The sequence below is a fragment of the Rhinopithecus roxellana genome, chromosome 6 (assembly GCF_007565055.1).
Source record: "Rhinopithecus roxellana isolate Shanxi Qingling chromosome 6, ASM756505v1, whole genome shotgun sequence".
Taxonomy (NCBI): domain Eukaryota; kingdom Metazoa; phylum Chordata; class Mammalia; order Primates; family Cercopithecidae; genus Rhinopithecus; species Rhinopithecus roxellana.
Genome location: NC_044554.1, coordinates 134775694 through 134793516, shown reverse-complemented (window position 1 = coordinate 134793516; position 17823 = coordinate 134775694). Strand labels below are relative to the sequence as shown.

General features: G+C 38.8%; 1 protein-coding gene and 1 pseudogene across 5 annotated transcripts in view; both read left to right on the top strand.

Moving 5' to 3' along the window:
* Window positions 1-17823, top strand: part of KLHL7 (kelch like family member 7) — a 158772-nt gene that overhangs the window by 92529 nt on the left and 48420 nt on the right. For 3 of the 5 annotated variants that reach the window (XM_030932887.1, XM_030932886.1, XM_030932889.1), the window contains exons 2-4: window positions 6244-6346; window positions 7136-7229; window positions 7499-7623. In XM_030932887.1, coding sequence (XP_030788747.1) covers window positions 6244-6346; window positions 7136-7229; window positions 7499-7623 — 322 coding nt within the window. Of the gene's footprint in view, window positions 1-451; window positions 582-6243; window positions 6347-7135; window positions 7230-7498; window positions 7624-8217; window positions 8502-17823 lie in introns of those variants that run through there. The other 2 variants (XM_030932888.1, XM_010387729.1) reach the window with 2 other exon arrangements.
* LOC104681421 lies at window positions 11517-13217 on the top strand (annotated as a pseudogene).

The window sequence follows — 17823 nt, the reverse complement described above, 5'->3', positions numbered from 1 at the left end:
ATCTACTCCTGAATTCTTACTTCTCTTCTTCTATTCCTGTTTGGTCCATAACACCTTCCTTGAATAAATAACAACAAAAATAGCTTTTTTTTTCCTTAGTCCCATCTCTTAAAGGGCAATTACGCCAAAGTCTCCTTTCCTTTGCAAAGCTGTTCGGCCTGACCTGGTATATGTTTCCTTTAAGGAAGGCAGTCCCTCTTTTCCTTCTGCTTAGTCTGGGTATCTTCCTTTGTTTTTCCTTCACTATCCCACTTGCCTTATTCTAATGTGTGTGTTTAAGTTCAGTCCTGTTTTTCTTTGCTTTTCTGACAAATGTGATTTCTAGAGAAGTCTTTTTAATGTTTCTTAGCCTTTGCATTTACTATTGCTTTATTGAGGCTTTTCTAGTAACTAATCCAAGAAAATTATTTACCCCATCTAATAAGGGCATCATTTCCCTTTATATTTTCAGTGACTTAAATCTACCACCCAGCTATAGTTGAATCTACAATCTGCTCAGGGGTTTATACCCAATGCCAATTTGATATCATGCTGGGAGGGACTATTGCAGAACCTTCTTGACAAGCCACATAAATCTAAAGGTTAGTCATTCCTCAGTCTCCTCCTTGGGATATAACAAAGAATAGAAGGTGGGGCAGTTGACTGCATGCCTCTTACTAATGACAGCACATGTGATTAAAAGCTAATCTTCGTACAGTGCTTTAGCGCTTACATGGACCCAGCTGCCTTTTGTAATCCTGTCTGGTAAACTTGATAGAGAGCAAAAGGTCATAATACCAACAGATGCCTAAAATGTCTGCCTCTTCTGAGGTTAACCTTTCCTAGAACCGAAGGATTCTTCCTGTAAAAGCCCCCAAATCCTGCAGGCACTAAAGCAGCACCAAAGTTTCTTTCTCTATGATGCATTGAGTATCTATGCATACATATTTGAGGACCCGTCACTACTAGTTCTAACTATAGGACATTGACCTGAGCATTAAATTGGACTTTCTGTTCTTTCTTTCCTAAACTAAACTTACCTACCCAGTCTGAGGCAGAGCAGCTGATGAGCAGGAACAGTCCTCTCTTGCCAGAGGAGCAAGCCTGCCCCAATGATCGATGTCCCACTTTTGAGGCAGACCTAGGAAAGAAGAATGAGCCACAATGCCTGGCTCTGTGTTGTCAGTGACCTCTGCTACACTCTTGTTCATCCTGTAGTCACTCTTCCACATGTGATGGATGGGGACTGAAACTTCCTTCTCAGTACTTACCTTCCCAGGGGAAGAGGGAGTACATTATGAGTGAGGAATCTAATGGTTCCCTAAATGATTAAGTTATCTCAATATCAATTTTGATTATCTGATCTCTTACCACATTATTTAATAGACTTTTTTTTTTTAAGAGCAGTTTTAACTTCATAGAAAATTTGAGCCAGGTGAGGTAGCTCGTGCCTGTAATCCCTATACTTTGAGAGGCCAAGGTAGTGAGATTGCTTTAATCCGGGAGTTGGAAACCAGCCTGGGCAACACAGTGAGACTTCATCTCTACAAAAGATAAAAAATTAGCCGGGCATGGTGGCACATGCCTGTGGTCCCAGCTACTTGGGAGGAGGGGTGGGAGGATCACTTGAGCCCAGGAGTTCGAGGCTGCAGTAAGCCAAGATTGCATCACTGCACTCCAGCTTGGATGATAGAGCAAGACCCTGTCACAAAAAGGAAAAAGAAAAATTGAGCAGAAAGTGCAGTATTTACATTTATTCCCTCACCTCCTTCTCTACACACAGTTACCCTTATCATTAGCATATTGCATTCATGTGGTATGTTTGTTACAATTGATGAGTCAATATTGTTACTTTTTTTTTTGAGACAGAATCTCGCTCTGTTGTCTAGGCTGGAATGTAGTGGCAAGATCTCTGCTCACTGCAACCTCTGCCTCCTGGGTTCAAGCGATTCTCATGCCTCAGCCTCCTGAGTAGCTGGGATTGCAGGCGGGCACCACCATGTCCAGCTAGTTTTTGTATTTTTAGTAGAGACAGGGTTTCGCCATGTTGGCCAGGCTGGTCTCGAACTCCTGGCCTCAACTGATACATCCGTCTCGGCCTCCCAAAGTGCTGGGATTACAGGGGTGAGCCACTGTGCCCAACCCCCAATATTGTTACATATTATTAACATTCATAGTTTACATTAGGGTTCACTCTGTGTTGTACATGTTACAGGTTTTGACAAATGTATAATGACACGTATCCACCATTATAAGATCCTACAGAATAGTTTCACTACCCTAAACATGTCCTGTTCTCCACCTTCCCACTACATTTTTGAAATGGTATGTTTATGATATATCAAATTGCCACTTAATGAAGATCCCTCACATTTTTTTTTTGTTTCTCAATATTTAATTATTTTGTTGCTTCTATGCCTTGGGATTTTTTTCTCATTTGTGTTTCTTTACGGCTTATTTCTCATACAAGATAGTTAATTGCATTTCCATATTTATCTTATTTGTGTCTGGCCATTATACTGACTTTTCTTGTTATTTCTATAAGTGTAAGTTGATTTATCTTTATCTTCTTACTAATTTGGCTAAGATTTCCAGAGCAAGGTTGAATAATAGTAATGACAAGGATTTGTATACCTAGTTTGTTTTATTTTATTATTATTTTATTTATTTTATTTTATTTTTGACTGAGTCTCACTCTGTCACCCAGGCTGGAGTGCCATGGCACAATCTCAGCTCATGGAAGCCTTTCGCCCCTGGGCTCAAGCGATCCTCCCACCTCCGCCTCCCAAGTAGCTGGGACCACAAATGCGTGCCACCACACCTGGCTACATTTTTGTATTTTTGGTAGAGATGGGTTTTACCATGTTGCCCAGGCTGACCTTGAACTCCCGAGATCAAGCCATCTGCCCACCTCAGCCTCCCAAAGTGCTTGGGATTACAGGCATGAGTCACCACACCCAGCCCCGTATACCTTGTTTCAAGATTGAAATGAGAACATGTCTGATGTTTCACCATTACATGTGATGTCTGCTGTTGATTTATTATTTTTTTTTTAGAGACAGGGTCTTGCTCTGTCACCCAGGCTGGAGTGCTGTGGCATGATCATGCTCAGTGCAACCTCAAACTACTGGGCTCAAGTGATCCTCCCATTTCAACCTCCCAAGTAGCTGGGACTACAGGCATGTGCCACCACACCTGGCTAATTTTTTATTTTTAGTAGAGTCAGGGTCTCACTATGTTGCCTAGGCTGGCCTTGAGCTCCTGGCTTCAAGCAATTCTGCCTTAGCCTACCAAAGTGCTGGGATTACAGGTATAACCCACTGCTCCCAGCCTGAATCTATTACTGTTAACTATAGTCATCCTACAGTGATATAGAATACTAGAACTTTTTCCTCCCATCTAACTGTAATTTTATGTCCTTTAACAAACCTCTCTCTATCCCTCCTTTCCCCCACCGCCTTCCTTCTACCCTTTCCAGCCTCTAGTATCTTCTTTTCTGCTTTTTACTTGGATAAGATCAACCTTTTTAGCTTACACATATGAGTGAGAACATGTAGCATTTAACTTTCTGTTCCTAGTTTATTTCAACTAACATAATGTCTTCCATTTCCATCCACATTGCCATGAAAGACAGGATTTCATTCTTTGCTATGGCTGAATAGTATTCCATGGTGTATATTTACCACATTTTCTTTATCAATTCATCTATCATTGGACACCGAGGTTGAGTCTATATCTTGGCTGTTGTGCATAGTGCTGCAGGAAACATGGGGGTGCAGATGTCTCTGTTATAATATCACTGGAGTACAGTGATGCAATCACAACTCACTGCAACCTCCACCTCCGGGGCTCAAGTGATCCTCTTACCTCAGCACCACCCCCACCCCCAGTCACTGGGACTATAGGCACACACCACCATGCCTGGCTAATTTTTGTATTTTTTTTTTTATAGAGATAGAGTTTCATCATGTTGCCCAGGCTGGTCTCAAATTCCTAGGCTCAAGCAATCCACCTGCCTTGGCCTCCCAAAATGCTAGGATTGCAGGTGTGAGCAACCACACCCAGCTCCCATTTCTTGTCTGTGAATATACCTTTCTTTCGCTTATTGATAACAGGAGGGGCCTTTCACTATAGGTCAGTCCCATCTCTTTTTTTTTTTTTTTTCTGAGACAGAGTCTCACTCTGTCGCCCAGGCTGGAGTACAGTGGCTCGATCTCTGCTCACTGCAAGCTCCACCTCCTGGGTTCACACCATTCTCCTACCTCAGTCTCCTGAGTAGCTGCGACTACAGGCGCCCACCACCATGTCCAGCTAATTTTTTGTATTTTTAGTAGAGGCGGGATTTCACTGTGTTAGCCAGGATGGTCTCGATCTCCTGACCTTGTGATCCACCCGCCTCAGCCTCCCAAGGTGCTGGGATTACAGGCATGAGCCACCGCGCCCAGCAGTCCCATCTCTTATTGGAAATTATCAGTCTATTATAGTACAGGCAAATAAATGTGCCATTTGGATACAAAAGACTCTTCTGACTTATTCTCCCTACCCCTCAAACCATTAATATCCAGCTGGCCATTAATCTTAGACTAAAACTCAGTTGCTATACAAAGATCTACATTTCTTCAACCTCTTTCAGTGCCTAGAAAGTCATTCTACTTTTAAACTCTGTTGATGAGTATGCCTTGGAGATGTTATTGCTGTATTTTGGTTTAACCCTATGTTTCACAGAAGTTCCATCACTAGCCATAGGTTTCTCCCCGATGATCTGATGTAATCTGATTTGCTTGATGCTTTATCATCTTTATTCTTCACTCCCCACTCCTTTCTCCCTCTCATTCTCTCCCTCCCTCGACCTCCAAGGCAAATTGATCACGTGTTTTTTGGTGGTAACCAAATAGTTAACTTGGTTCTGCTACTTGGTATTTTTTGGTGTAGTATGTAGCAAAATCACCTAAGAGATTTGCCTCTGTATCCCCTCCCCAAATGAAAAGAAATAAAATTTAAAACTTCAAGACACTATGAGAATAAAAATAGCTTTAGCTATTAACCTGTATATAAGTTTTTAGCAATAGTCAGTAGTAGGCCTTATTTGAAAATCTTCAAATAAGCGGTAAAAGTGAAATTTTGTTCATTGCCTAGCCTACTATTTGAGGCTTATTTTCTCTCTCATTATAAACATCATTATTATTTATTTTGATTTATCTTCACAAAATACAGTAAGAAATAACAAGGATTTATCTATCAGAAACTGTATTAACAGTTTTAGTAAAATACTTAAAATTTGCAAAATGCAAATCCCCTGAGCCATGAAGCCAATCTTAGATTTGTAAGCAATATTTTTTTTACTCTGAATATGTTATTTGCCGCATATTCCCAGTGCCCAGTGTTTAACACATTGTATGCACCAAGTTTTCTGTAAGCCTAACCTCTATATTTTATCTTTAACTTCATTAAGAAATTTGGATTGGCAAAAAGGACATTTATTTTTCTTGATATTCATTTATCAGTGTTTGAGTAAGCCTTAAATTTTTTTCTTTATTATTCCATTTTCCCCACATTTTAATTAAGTACTTACTCAGAGCTGCCTTCTTTAAGCAGCTTATAGTGATACTATTTTGACCTTGGTCAGAAATCACAATTAAACTGGCTGCTATCCAGCTTCTATCAGAAGTACATTTGAGAGAAGTGTTATTTAAGAAAAGATTGCTGAAAGGACATTTAGTTCATCTCCTCTCTGTATTCTGAGCTGTTTCTGTTTCAAGTTAGATCTGTGAATACTACTTTCTTAGGAAATGCAGTGTGTGTTTTCAATTTCATCAAGGATAAACAATGGAAAACAAATCATATAAAAACTAATTGCTGTGTTTGAAAAACTATCAGGAGCACTGCCATGATGTCATTTGATTTCCACCAGAAAAGCTTACCATGAGAAATGTCTTAGAATCTGTGTCAGAAAAAACAAAACAAACAAAAAAACAAAAACAAAAAAAAAGACTTCTCAGAAGGGTTAGTAGACTTGTTTCTGATTATGAGGAACGTTTTCTTTCCTCTTGACTGTTGGACAACTCAGTGCAAAATTTTCATACTATATGGCAGCAACTCTGTAAGTCCTTCCTAAACATGTCTTCAAAAGAAATTCTGTGCTGAAAAAAGATTGGCTTTAAATAGAAAACAGAGATAAAGCATTTGGCAAGCACCTTTTTAATATGTATTGCCAAGCTAGGCTAGTGAGCCTCTTTTTATTTTATGTATTTTTTCTTTGATTAGAAAACGTTGTGTGACGTGATCCTCATGGTCCAGGAAAGAAAGATACCTGCTCATCGTGTTGTTCTTGCTGCAGCCAGTCATTTTTTTAACTTAATGTTCACAAGTAAGTATCTTAAGGTAAAACATGCCATTATTTCTTCTATGAGAATGAAGTAAAATCTAAAAGAGAATATGTCATTTTTCTAATTTTTAAAGCAGTTAAGAACTTAAGGCCGCAGAACAGTGAAGAGACCGAAAAAGTAGTCAGCTGATAACCAAAGGAAAAAATGTCCTTTCATTAGACATAAAGCCTAATGGCTTTATAGATGGAGGTATAGCGTCAACTTAAAAGCCCAGGGTTGAGGTGGAGGTTGCAGTGAGCCGAGATCGCACCACTGCGCTCCAACCTGGGTGTCAGAGCGAGACTCTGTCTCAAAAAAAACCCCAGTGCTTTCTTTTTAACCTCAGATGGAAAGACAAAGAAGTAGATAAATTTCATAATACTTTAGCTGGCAAGTTAAACTTAAAAAAAAAATAGATATAGCATATTGTGCTAGAAAGAACCCTGGATTTGGTGTTGAGAACTGGGTCCAAGTCCTACTTCCTCTGCTTAGTACTATTTTATGAGCTTGGGAAGAAAACAAAATCTAGTTTTATGTTTCTGTTAATATGGTCTTTAAATTAAAAAAGAAGTACACTAATTCACTGTTTTCTTAGCTTAATTTAAGGCCCATCTTGTGTGGAGAATTAATTTGCATTTACTATAGGAATGTTGGGCTTGCTGGGGTATTTTCTTCCAGAGAGAACTGTCCTGTTATTTTTCTCCATATTTAACATGGCCTGGAATGCCATGGTTCCTCAGTCAAACTTGTGGTATTACAGATGCCATTTATGTTTCTTCTCTTCATTGTAGCTAACATGCTTGAATCAAAGTCCTTTGAAGTAGAACTCAAAGATGCTGAACCTGATATTATTGAACAACTTGTGGAATTTGCTTATACTGCTAGGTGAGTTAAGAAGGATTATTTTTATTTTAGAGAAGTAATGTTGGTATCTGCCATGGCAAAGCATTGTTGTAACAAATGGTTGCACTACAAATTCTTCAAAATGAAAAACCGCAAGGATGGAAGAATTTGAGTATCCTATGCCATACTGATTCAAAGACTGAAAGTTTAATTTTGTGTTTAATTTCAGGGGCTATTAGGATACATTCTACAGTAACATTTAAATAATAAAAAATCATGGGTAACTAATATTCCTTCTAACTTATTTGCAGAATTTCCGTGAATAGCAACAATGTTCAGTCTTTGTTGGATGCAGCAAACCAATATCAGATTGAACCTGTGAAGAAAATGTGTGTTGATTTTTTGAAAGAACAAGTTGATGCTTCAAATTGCCTTGGTAAGAAATATCAGATTCCTGTTGTGTGTTTTTTTTGTTTGTTTTATCCTCAATTTGTAATTTAATTTTTTTAAAAGGCTGATTATAAGTATCCTCATTTAACCTTAAAGACATTGTCCACTAGAACATTTTCTAGTAATAAAATTTAAGAGGGGCTTAGAGAGATGCATATTAGCCTGGGCAGCAGCAAGCTTATTAAATATTATATCAACATTTTCTAAAACAAAATGGCATTTATAATGGTTTTTCATGGATCTAGGACAAGGAATAAGGATTGCATGTGGTGATAGTAACATGATTATGAATGTTTCCTTTTATTTAAGCACTTATGATATGCTAAAGTCTGTCACAGATAAGGCAACTTATAGTTAGATAACTTGCCTGAGGTCACATAGCTAGTATACGAAGGAGCTGGCATTGGAACTCAAGTAATCTAATTCTTAGCTACTATACCTTGCTGCCTCCCCACGTTGTCAAAATGGTGTTTTATACTAGAAAACATAACCTTAGTCTATAAATTAAGATACTAACTGAGGGACTGCTATAGCCATTCATTTTGAAGCTATTAATAAAGTATTTTCTATTTTGTGATAGGAGAAGCAGAAAAAGTTGATCAGAGCCTTCCAGAGTGTGGTATGCTTTTGACTGTGTGATGATCCTTAGTGGCACATGAATGAACGTCCAGATGTTTGTGCAGTAGCCCACCCTTATCTGCAGGATACGTTCCAAGACCCCAGTGAATGCCTGAAACTGCAGATAGTACTAAATCCTATATATACTGTGTTTTTTTCTATGATACATACATGCCTATGATGTTTAATTTCTAAATTAGACAGTAAAAAATTAACAACAATAATAAAATAGAACAACTTTAACAATATGCCAGCATCACTACTCTTATATTTTGGGGCCATTATTAAGTAAAATAAGGGTCACTTGAACAGAGCACTGCAATACTAGGGTAGTCCACTTCATAACCAGGACGTTTACTTAAGTGACAGACATGCAGGTAGGTTATACATCATGGATATGCTGGTCAAAGGGATGATTTCTGTCCCAGGCAGGATGGAGCAAGATGATGTGAGATTTCATCACAACAACTCAGAACAGCATACAATTTCAAACGTATGAATTGTTTATTTCTGGAATTTTCCATTTAATGTTTTTGAATGACAGAAAGCAAAACCATGGATAAGAGGGACTACTCTAATTCCATTTTCCTTCCCTTGCTGTGATTCAGAGGCTTCAAAGAAAGGGAAGAGTGCTGGGATAGGAGTGCTAGGAAAGCAGGGAGGAAAGAAAAGTAGAATTAAGGAAAGTATAAAGAGGGGTCAGAGAATCAAGTCAATGCTAAGATATTTGACCCAGGGGAAAAGAAGAGGGGTGCTAATGACAAGAACTCAAAGACTGAGGCAAAGGGCTCCTGGAGATGCTTCAGAATTTTGGCAAGCCTCCTCTGTCTCTACTTTTTCTAGGCTTTCCTCCTTCTGGACACTTTAGTACTCCTTCCTGCATACCCCCTCACTGTGAGCACAGAGAGAGAGATCTTGGAAGGCAGGTAGGAAAGAAGCAGAATAAATTTCAGGAGGGAGTAAAAGCCAGGTGAAGGGAATAAAAGTGAGACTTAGCCTAATATCCAGAAAAGGAATTGGACTAGATGGAGCAGGAAGAGAAACAGCTATGCAGGTGAATATATTGATGGAATTTTTAAAAGGTAGGCATGGGTCTATGTATTGAAAAGATCCATATGTTAGGAAATAAAAGGCCAATCTCTAATCCTATGTATACAGCAGAGGCACTCTGGCATGAGTTCTTCCATCTCTTTGGGCCATAGTTGGGGCTTCACTCATCAATAAGATTTATATTCCTAAGATTTCAGCTTACTTCCATTATATAAATAATTATCTTCAGACAATGTATTATAAAAAGAGAATTACCTTAATTAAGTTTTTGGAAGATGATGGCTTGTGTATGTTTCTATAACTCTCTAGCACTCTAAATTTCCTCCTGGGGTGATTCAACTATAAAGAAGAATGGCTGAAATATAGGTAGGTAGTAGATGTGGTGGTGCAAAGCATAGTGTGAAACCTGGAGTTAGTCTGTGCTAAGCACATCTTAGGCTTTGGGCTTCTGAGGAGACCATTTAGCAGTTTTGCCTCTGGATACCTTCTATCCTCATTGTTCACAAAGCTGGGAGGAAGGACAGCCCAGCAACCTAGAAAGTAGCCCGATTCCTGGCTAAGCTTGTGGCAAAGACAGTGGCCCAGCCAGGTGAGCCAAGTGCTATAGCCCAGTAACTGGTGAAACTGCTTCTGCTTGCTTTCTGTTTAGCCCTGAGCATGGCTCTCAATGTCAGCTGATTGGAGAATTCCTATCATAGTTTTCACCAACTGTCAATTCTCTGCTGCCCAGAAAGTGTCCAACAATCGGGCTTCCACAAATGCTAAAGGAACCGGTGGCAGCTGATGGAATCGGGCAAAGATCATATAAAAAATTAAACCCAGTACCAGCCTGGCCAACACGGTGAAATCCCATCTCTACCAAAGAAATACAAAAATTAGCCGATCGCAGGCGTGGTGGCACACACCTGTAGTCCCAGCTGCTCCGGAGGCTGAGGCGGGAAAATCGTTTGAACCAAGAGACGGAGGTTGCAGTGAGCCGAAATCATGCCACTGCACTCCAGCTGCATGACAGAATGAGACCCTATCTCAAAAACAAAAAAAAAAAGAGAGAGAGAAACCCAGTAGTTTGAGGAACAGAAAACCAAGCCAAACAGCCAAAATGAATGGCTCCTGTAAGGCAAATTTAATGTAAGAAATAGTGGTGATGGCGCGCCTGTAGTCCAAGCTACTCCGGAGGCTGAGGCGGGAAAAACCACTTGAACCACGAGACGGAGGTTGCAGTGAGTGAGCCGAGATTGCACCACTGCACTCTAGCCTGGACTACAGAGTGAGACTCTGTCTCAAGGGAAAAAAAAAGAAAAAGAAGCGAACTTAAAAACACGATATGTAAAAATACGGTTTTACAGTTTTTTGGCATTCAATTGTATTGAAAAATGGAATGGATACTCTTAAAAATCAACCCAAAGAAGATCAAACAGGAAGTTGCCTCATGATGCGAAACAAAAATGCAAAGGAAGCCACTAGTGAGAAGATAAAAGAAAGGGAAGGAAAATACAGGAACTGCAGTGTGAGGTAGGATTTCCAGAAGGAACAGATGGAGAAAGCAATAATCATTTGATGACGACTTCTTTGGGTTTAAAAAAAAAAAAAAAATTCTCTAAGTTATACTGAGTGCTAAACCTGATCAATGAACTAAGATATTCCTCCCTCAGGTATATTCTAGTGATATTTTTCACCTTCAAAGATCAAAAAAGAGCTTACATTTGGGGTGATAAAAGTATTCTGGAACTAGATAGTGGTGACTGTGGTACAACATTGTGAATGTAGTAAATATCACAGTAAGTTTTATGTGTATTTTACTACAATAAAAAAAAGTGACCCAACGGCTAGCAGGTCCCAAAAGAAACTCCCACACCCGTTAGCAGTCACTCCCCATTCTTCCTCTGGCAGCTCTGGCAACCATGAATCTGCTTTCTGCCCTTATAAATTTGCCTATTCTGAGTGTTTCATATAAACTGAATCATACCAAAGGTGGCCCTTTGTGTCTGGCCTCTCTGAGCACAGTGTTTTTAGGGTTCATCCATATTGTAGCATTTATCAGTACTTCTTTTCTTTTTATGGCTGAATAATATTCCATTGCATGGATATACCAAAATGTGTTTATCCATTTACTGATTGGTGAATGTTTGAATTGTTTCTAAGCCAGCACATTTTATAGAGGAAAAGGAAAGCACTGGTTAACTTGAACCAAAAAAAAAAAAAAAAAAAAAAAGTGCTTTCTGCCATCTGGGACCTTGGCTGTGGATCAGGTGAGTGCACAGGTCAGACCAAAACCCTACAGTTGGCACGGCTTGGGCCTCTGTCCATGGTTGCAGGGGCATCTCCGCAGCTACTGCATGCAGTGATCATGGGGGTCCCAGCCCTGGGCTTAGGCAAGGGCGCCGTGTTGTTATACATCACCAAACACTTCAAGCTGAGGCACCTCTCCAGCAGGGACTGCTCCAGGACAACATGCTACAGGGCACAGAAATTGGTATGTTAGCCAAGGCTTTTCTTGACCAAGGGAAACTCATTCCAAATGATGTTACGACTCGGCTGAGGCGCTTCACGAACTGAAAAATCTCACCTAATATAGCTGGTTGTCCAAGGACACTGCCACAGGCAGAAGCCCTAGATGAGCTTATCAGATAGACACAATGATTAACTCATATGTGCCCTTTGAGGGCATTTAAACAACACTTCACTGCCTGCTGTTCATCTAGGCAGTGGCGGAGTCTACTACATTGAATTCAACCCTCCCCAAACTGTGGGCAGTGCTGATCTGACTGGGAAGCCTCTCATTCAGCCTGAGGATGATAGACCAGAGACACAGTTATCAAGAGACTGAAGACTTATGGAGCCAGTCCCAGAATCTACCAGAAAAAAAGGATGTTGGAAACACTCTCCAGAGCAGAAACCAACAAGATTTAACACTATGTTTATGCTTTCCTACAAACTAAAGTTCCACAAAATAAATCAGAAAGCCCCAGTTACTCCATGAGGAGAAATGATTATAACTAGTAAGATGAGCAGAACCTCCTTATCCTTGGATTTAGAAGCTCGTTTTCCTAAGAATGGAGGATGTATAAATAAGAATGTATGCATGTATAAGAATGTATGCATGTATATATTCTTTGAAAATTATATTATTTCTACAGATTTTATTCTGGATACTAATGATGTGCCAAATGAATCAGGTACTGATTCATCTTTTGAAATCATCTAATGTGTTTTATCCAGTTATCTTCTAGCAGTGTGCAATTCAAAAACATCAGCGGTGTCTAAACTTTTAAAACATCTGTTAGAGCAAAATTAAAAGAGCAATTAGTAGTCTTTTTTCTTCAGTAAGAGTAAGTGGTTGATAAAATTTTCATATTTTTCTGGAAAAGTTTTTAAAAGTTACATGTCATTTGGGGAAAATACCTCAAAAGTTTTTGCATAGAGATATTTCTAGCCCTGTGGAACATGGATTTGTGAGACATCATGTCTATAAAATTCCAGAAAACCAGCAACTGGATTTAGAGATCTGTTGCAAGATGCAAATTCACTGCTGCCTTTACACCAAGACATTTATAAGCTAACCATATTGCTATATTTATTTTGTTGTTAAACATATCTTCAGTTTACTCAGAATTTTCAATTTGCTATACAATTATCAATTAGCATATGGGAATATATTACTTTAAGATGACTTGTTTTCTTTTGAAAATACATATGTGCTGAGGGATATGATTTATGTCAGAAATTGACATTGTAAGTTCCTGGATAAGTTCTTGCACCACAGTGGAATGAATTTTCAATGGAAAATGTAATTTAAAGACTTATTTTTTCATCTGTTACTCATGTTTAGTAATGTATGTTTTAAGATCTACTTGCCAGTTTCTTTTCGATCAAACATGATCTGCCTTGATAAATAACAACATCTGGTACCAAGAAAAAGTAAGAAAAAAGATTAAGGGTAAACCTGGCCGGGCGTGGTGGCTCAAGCCTGTAATCCCAGCACTTTGGGAGGCCGAGAGGGGCGGATCACAAGGTCAGGAGCTCGAGACCATCCTGGCTAACACGGTGAAACCCCATCTCTACTAAAAAATACAAAAAAAAACCAGCCGGGTGAGGTGGCGGGCGCCTGTAGTCCCAGCTACTTGGGAGGCTGAGGCAGGAGAATGGCATAAACCCGGGAGGCGGAGCTTGCAGTGAGCTGAGATCCGGCCACTGCACTCCAGCCTGGGCAACAGAGCGAGACTCCGTCTCAAAAAAAAAAAAAGAGTAAACCTATGGCACTATGTAAAGTGAACATACTTTGTTGTTAGGAAATAGAAATAATAGATCAGGCAAGTCTGGGGAGTATTCCCTTTGCATAAGTAACAAACATAATTAGTAAAGGTATAGCAACAAAAAGAATTTACATAATGGTTAACAGGGATCAGGAACGTGACTTTCCTGAAAGAGTTATTTATTTCTGATGACATTGATACCTGGTAGTGTTCACTGCCACCCTATCTTAAGGGGAAAGAATTCTGCTGGTGAGTGTCATCTGAGCAACCATTTAAAAATTTGAATCATTTTAGATTCCTTAGTGGGGCAACAAGGATGCATGCTTATGTACTGTGACTTGGTAGGAGAAGCGGGCCAATATGAGAGGTGGAGATAAAACTCAACTGTCTTCCATGGCATATTTACTTTTACTTGATGCTAAATCAAATGAAACAAGCCCTTGTACAGCTGTTATTAACTGCCTTTGAAAATTTGGCCTTTTTTTTCCCAGGAACTTGAAATAAAAATGCCAATAAATGGTTCTTGTGTATTTTGGTGGAAAAAACTTATTTTCCTTTTCTTTTGATTGAAAAAAAATTATTGTTGATCTTTGAAAATGAATCAAGGCTTTTAAAGAGGATTATAGTAGACATTTCATTCTTTGTAAAACTTTCTTTAATGCCTTTTTTTGTGTGTTTGTATTTTTATTTTTGTGGGTACATAGTTGGTATATTTCTGGAGTATATAAAATGTTTTGATACAGGCATGCAATGTGAGATAAGCACATCATGGAGAATGGGGTATCCATCCCCTCAAGGATTTATCCTTTGAGTAACAAACAATCCAATTACATTCTAAGTTATTTTAAAGTGTACAATTAAGTATTAACTATAGTCACCCTGTTGTGCTATCAAATAATAGGTTTTATTTATTTATTTATTTATTTATTTATTTGTGGTACCCATTAATCCTCCCCTCATTCTCCCAACTACCATTCCAGGCCTCTGGTAACCATCTCTTTACTCTCTATGTCCATGCGTTCAACTGTTTGGATTCTTAGATCTCACAAATAAATGAGAATATGTGATGTTTGTCTTTCTGTGCCTGGCTTATTTCACTTAACATAATTATCTCTGGTTCCATCCATGCTGTTGCAAATGACTAGATCTCATTCTTTTTTATGGCTGAGTAGTACTCCATTGTGTATATATACCATAGTTTCTTTATCCATTTATCTGTTGATGGACACTTACGTTGCTTCCAAATCTTAGCTATTGTAGACAACACTGCAGCAAACATTAGAATGCAGATATTCCTTACCCCTTATACGAAGATTAATTCAAGATGGATTAGAGACTTAAATGTTAGACCTAATACCATAAAAACCCTAGAAGAAAATCTAGGTAGTACCATTCAGGACATAGGCATGGGCAAGGACTTCATGTCTAAAACACCAAAAGCAACGGCAGCAAAAGCAAAAATTGACAAATGGGATCTAATTAAACTAAAGAGCTTTTGCACAGCAAAAGAAACTACCATCAGAGTGAACAGGCAACCTACAGAATGGGAGAAAATTTTTGCAACCTACTCATCTGACAAAGGGCTAATATCCAGAAGCTACAAAGAACTCAAACAAATATACGAGAAAAAAACAAACAACCCCATCAAAAAGTGGGGAAAGGATATGAACAGACATTTCTCAAAAGAAGATATTCATACAGCCAACAGACACATGAAAAAATGCTCATCATCACTCGCCATCAGAGAAATGCAAATCAAAACCACAATGAGATACCATCTCACACCAGTTAGAATGGCAGTCATTAAGAAGTCAGGAAACAACAGGTGTTGGAGAGGATGTGGAGAAATAGGAACACTTTTACACTGTTGGTGGAATTGTAAACTAGTTCAACCATTATGTAAAACAGTATGGCAATTCCTCAAGGATCTAGAACTAGATGTACCATATGACCCAGCCATCCCACTACTGGGTATATACCCAAAGGATTATAAATTATTCTACTACAAAGACACATGTACACGTATGTTTATTGCGGCACTATTCACAATAGCAAAGACTTGGAATCAACCCAAATGTCCATCTGTGACAGACTGGATTAAGAAAATGTGGCACATATACACCATGGAATACTATGCAGCCATAAAAAAGGATGAATTTGCGTCCTTTGTAGGGACATGGATGCAGCTGGAAACCATCATTCTTAGCAAACTATCACAAGAACAGAAAACCAAACACCGCATGTTCTCACTCATAGGTGGGAACTGAACAATGAGATCACTTGGACTCGGGAAGGGGAACATCACGCACTGGGGCCTATCATGGGGAGGGGGGAGGGGGGAGGAGGGAGGGATTGCATTGGGGAGTTATACATCATATAAATGATGAATTGATGGGTGCTGACGAGTTGATGGGTGCAGCACACCAACATGGCATAAGTATACATATGTAACAAACCTGCACGTTATGCACATGTACCCTAGAACTTAAAGTATAATAAAAAAAAAAAAAAAAAAAAGAATGCAGATATCTCTTTGATATACTGATTTCCTTTCTTTTGGGTATATACTCAGAAGTGGGATTGCTGGATCACATGTTAGCTCAATTTTTAGTTTTTTGAGAAATCTCCAAGCTATTCTCCATAGTGGTTGTACTAATTTACATTCCCACCAACAGTATATGAGGGTTCCCTTTTCTCCACATCCTTGCCAGCATTTGTTATTAACTATCTTTTGGATATAAGCCATTTTAACTGGGGCGAGATGATAGCTCATTATAGTTTTGATTTGCATTTCTCTGATGATCAAGGATGTTGAATACCTTTTCATAAGTCTGTTTGCCATTTATATGTCTTTGAGAAATATCTATTCAAATCTTTTGCCCATTTTTTCATCGGCTTTGATTTTTTTCCTATAGAGCTCCTTATGTATTCTGGTTATTAATCCTTTGTCAGATGAGTAGTTTGCAGATATTTTCTCCCATTCTATAGGTTGTCTCTTCACTTTGTTGATTGTATCCTTTGCTGTGCAGAAGCTTTTTAACTTGACGTGACTCTATTTGTCCACCTTTTGTTTTGGTTGCCTGTGCTTATAGGGGTATTGCTCAAGAAATCTTTGCCCAGACCAGTGTACTGGGGATTTCTCCCCAGTGTTTTCTTGTGTCATTTTATAGCTTGAGGTCTTAGATTTAAGTCTTTAATTCATTTTGATTTGATTTTTGCATATGATGAGAGATAGGGGTCTAGTTTCATTCTTCTGCATATGGATATCCAGTTTTCCCAGCACCACTTATTGAAGAGACTGTCTTTTCCCCAGTGTGTATTCTTGGCACCTTTGTTGAAAATGAGTTCACTGTCAGTGTGTTGATTTGTTTCTGGGTTCTCTATTCTGTTCCACTGGTCTATGTGTCTGTTTTTATGCCAGTACATGCTGTTTCGGTTACTATAGCTGTGTGGTATAATTTGAAGTTGGGTAATGTGATTTCTCCAGTTTCATTCTTTTTGCTTAGTGTAGCTTTGGCTATTCTGGGTCTTTTGTGGTTCCATATAAATTTTAGGATTGTTTTTTCTACTTCTGTGAAGAATGCCATTGGTATTTCGATAGGGATTACATTGAATCTATAGATTGCTATGGGAAGTGTGGACATTTTAGCAATATTGATTCTTCCAATCCATAAACATGGAATATTTTCCCACTTTTTGGTGTTTCTTCAATTTCTTTTATCAGTGTTTTATAGTTTTCATTATAGAGATCTTTCACTTCTCTGGTTAATTCCTAGTTATTTAATTGTATGTGTGGCTATTGTAAATGGGGCTACTTATTTTATTTTATTTTATTTTATTTTATTTTATTTTATTTTATTTATTTCATTTATTTATTTATTTTTGAGACAGAGTTTCTCTCTGTCACCCAAGCTGGAATGCAGTGGCACAACCTTGGCTCACTGCGGTCTCCACCTCCTGGGTTCAAGCGATTCTCCCACCTCAGCCTCCCAAGTAGTTGGGACTACAGGTGCATGCCACCACACCCGACTAATTTTTTTGTATTTTTAGTAGAAACAGGTTTTCGCCACGTTGGCCAGGCTGTTCTCAAACTCCTGACCTCAGGTGGTCCACCCGCCTCGGCCTCCCAAAGTGCTGGGATTACAGGCATGAGCCACCACGCCCAGCCCTCTTACTTCTTTTTCACATTGTTCACTGTTGGTATATAGTAATGCTACTAATTTTTGTATGTTGATTTTGTATCCTGCAACTTTACTGAATTTATC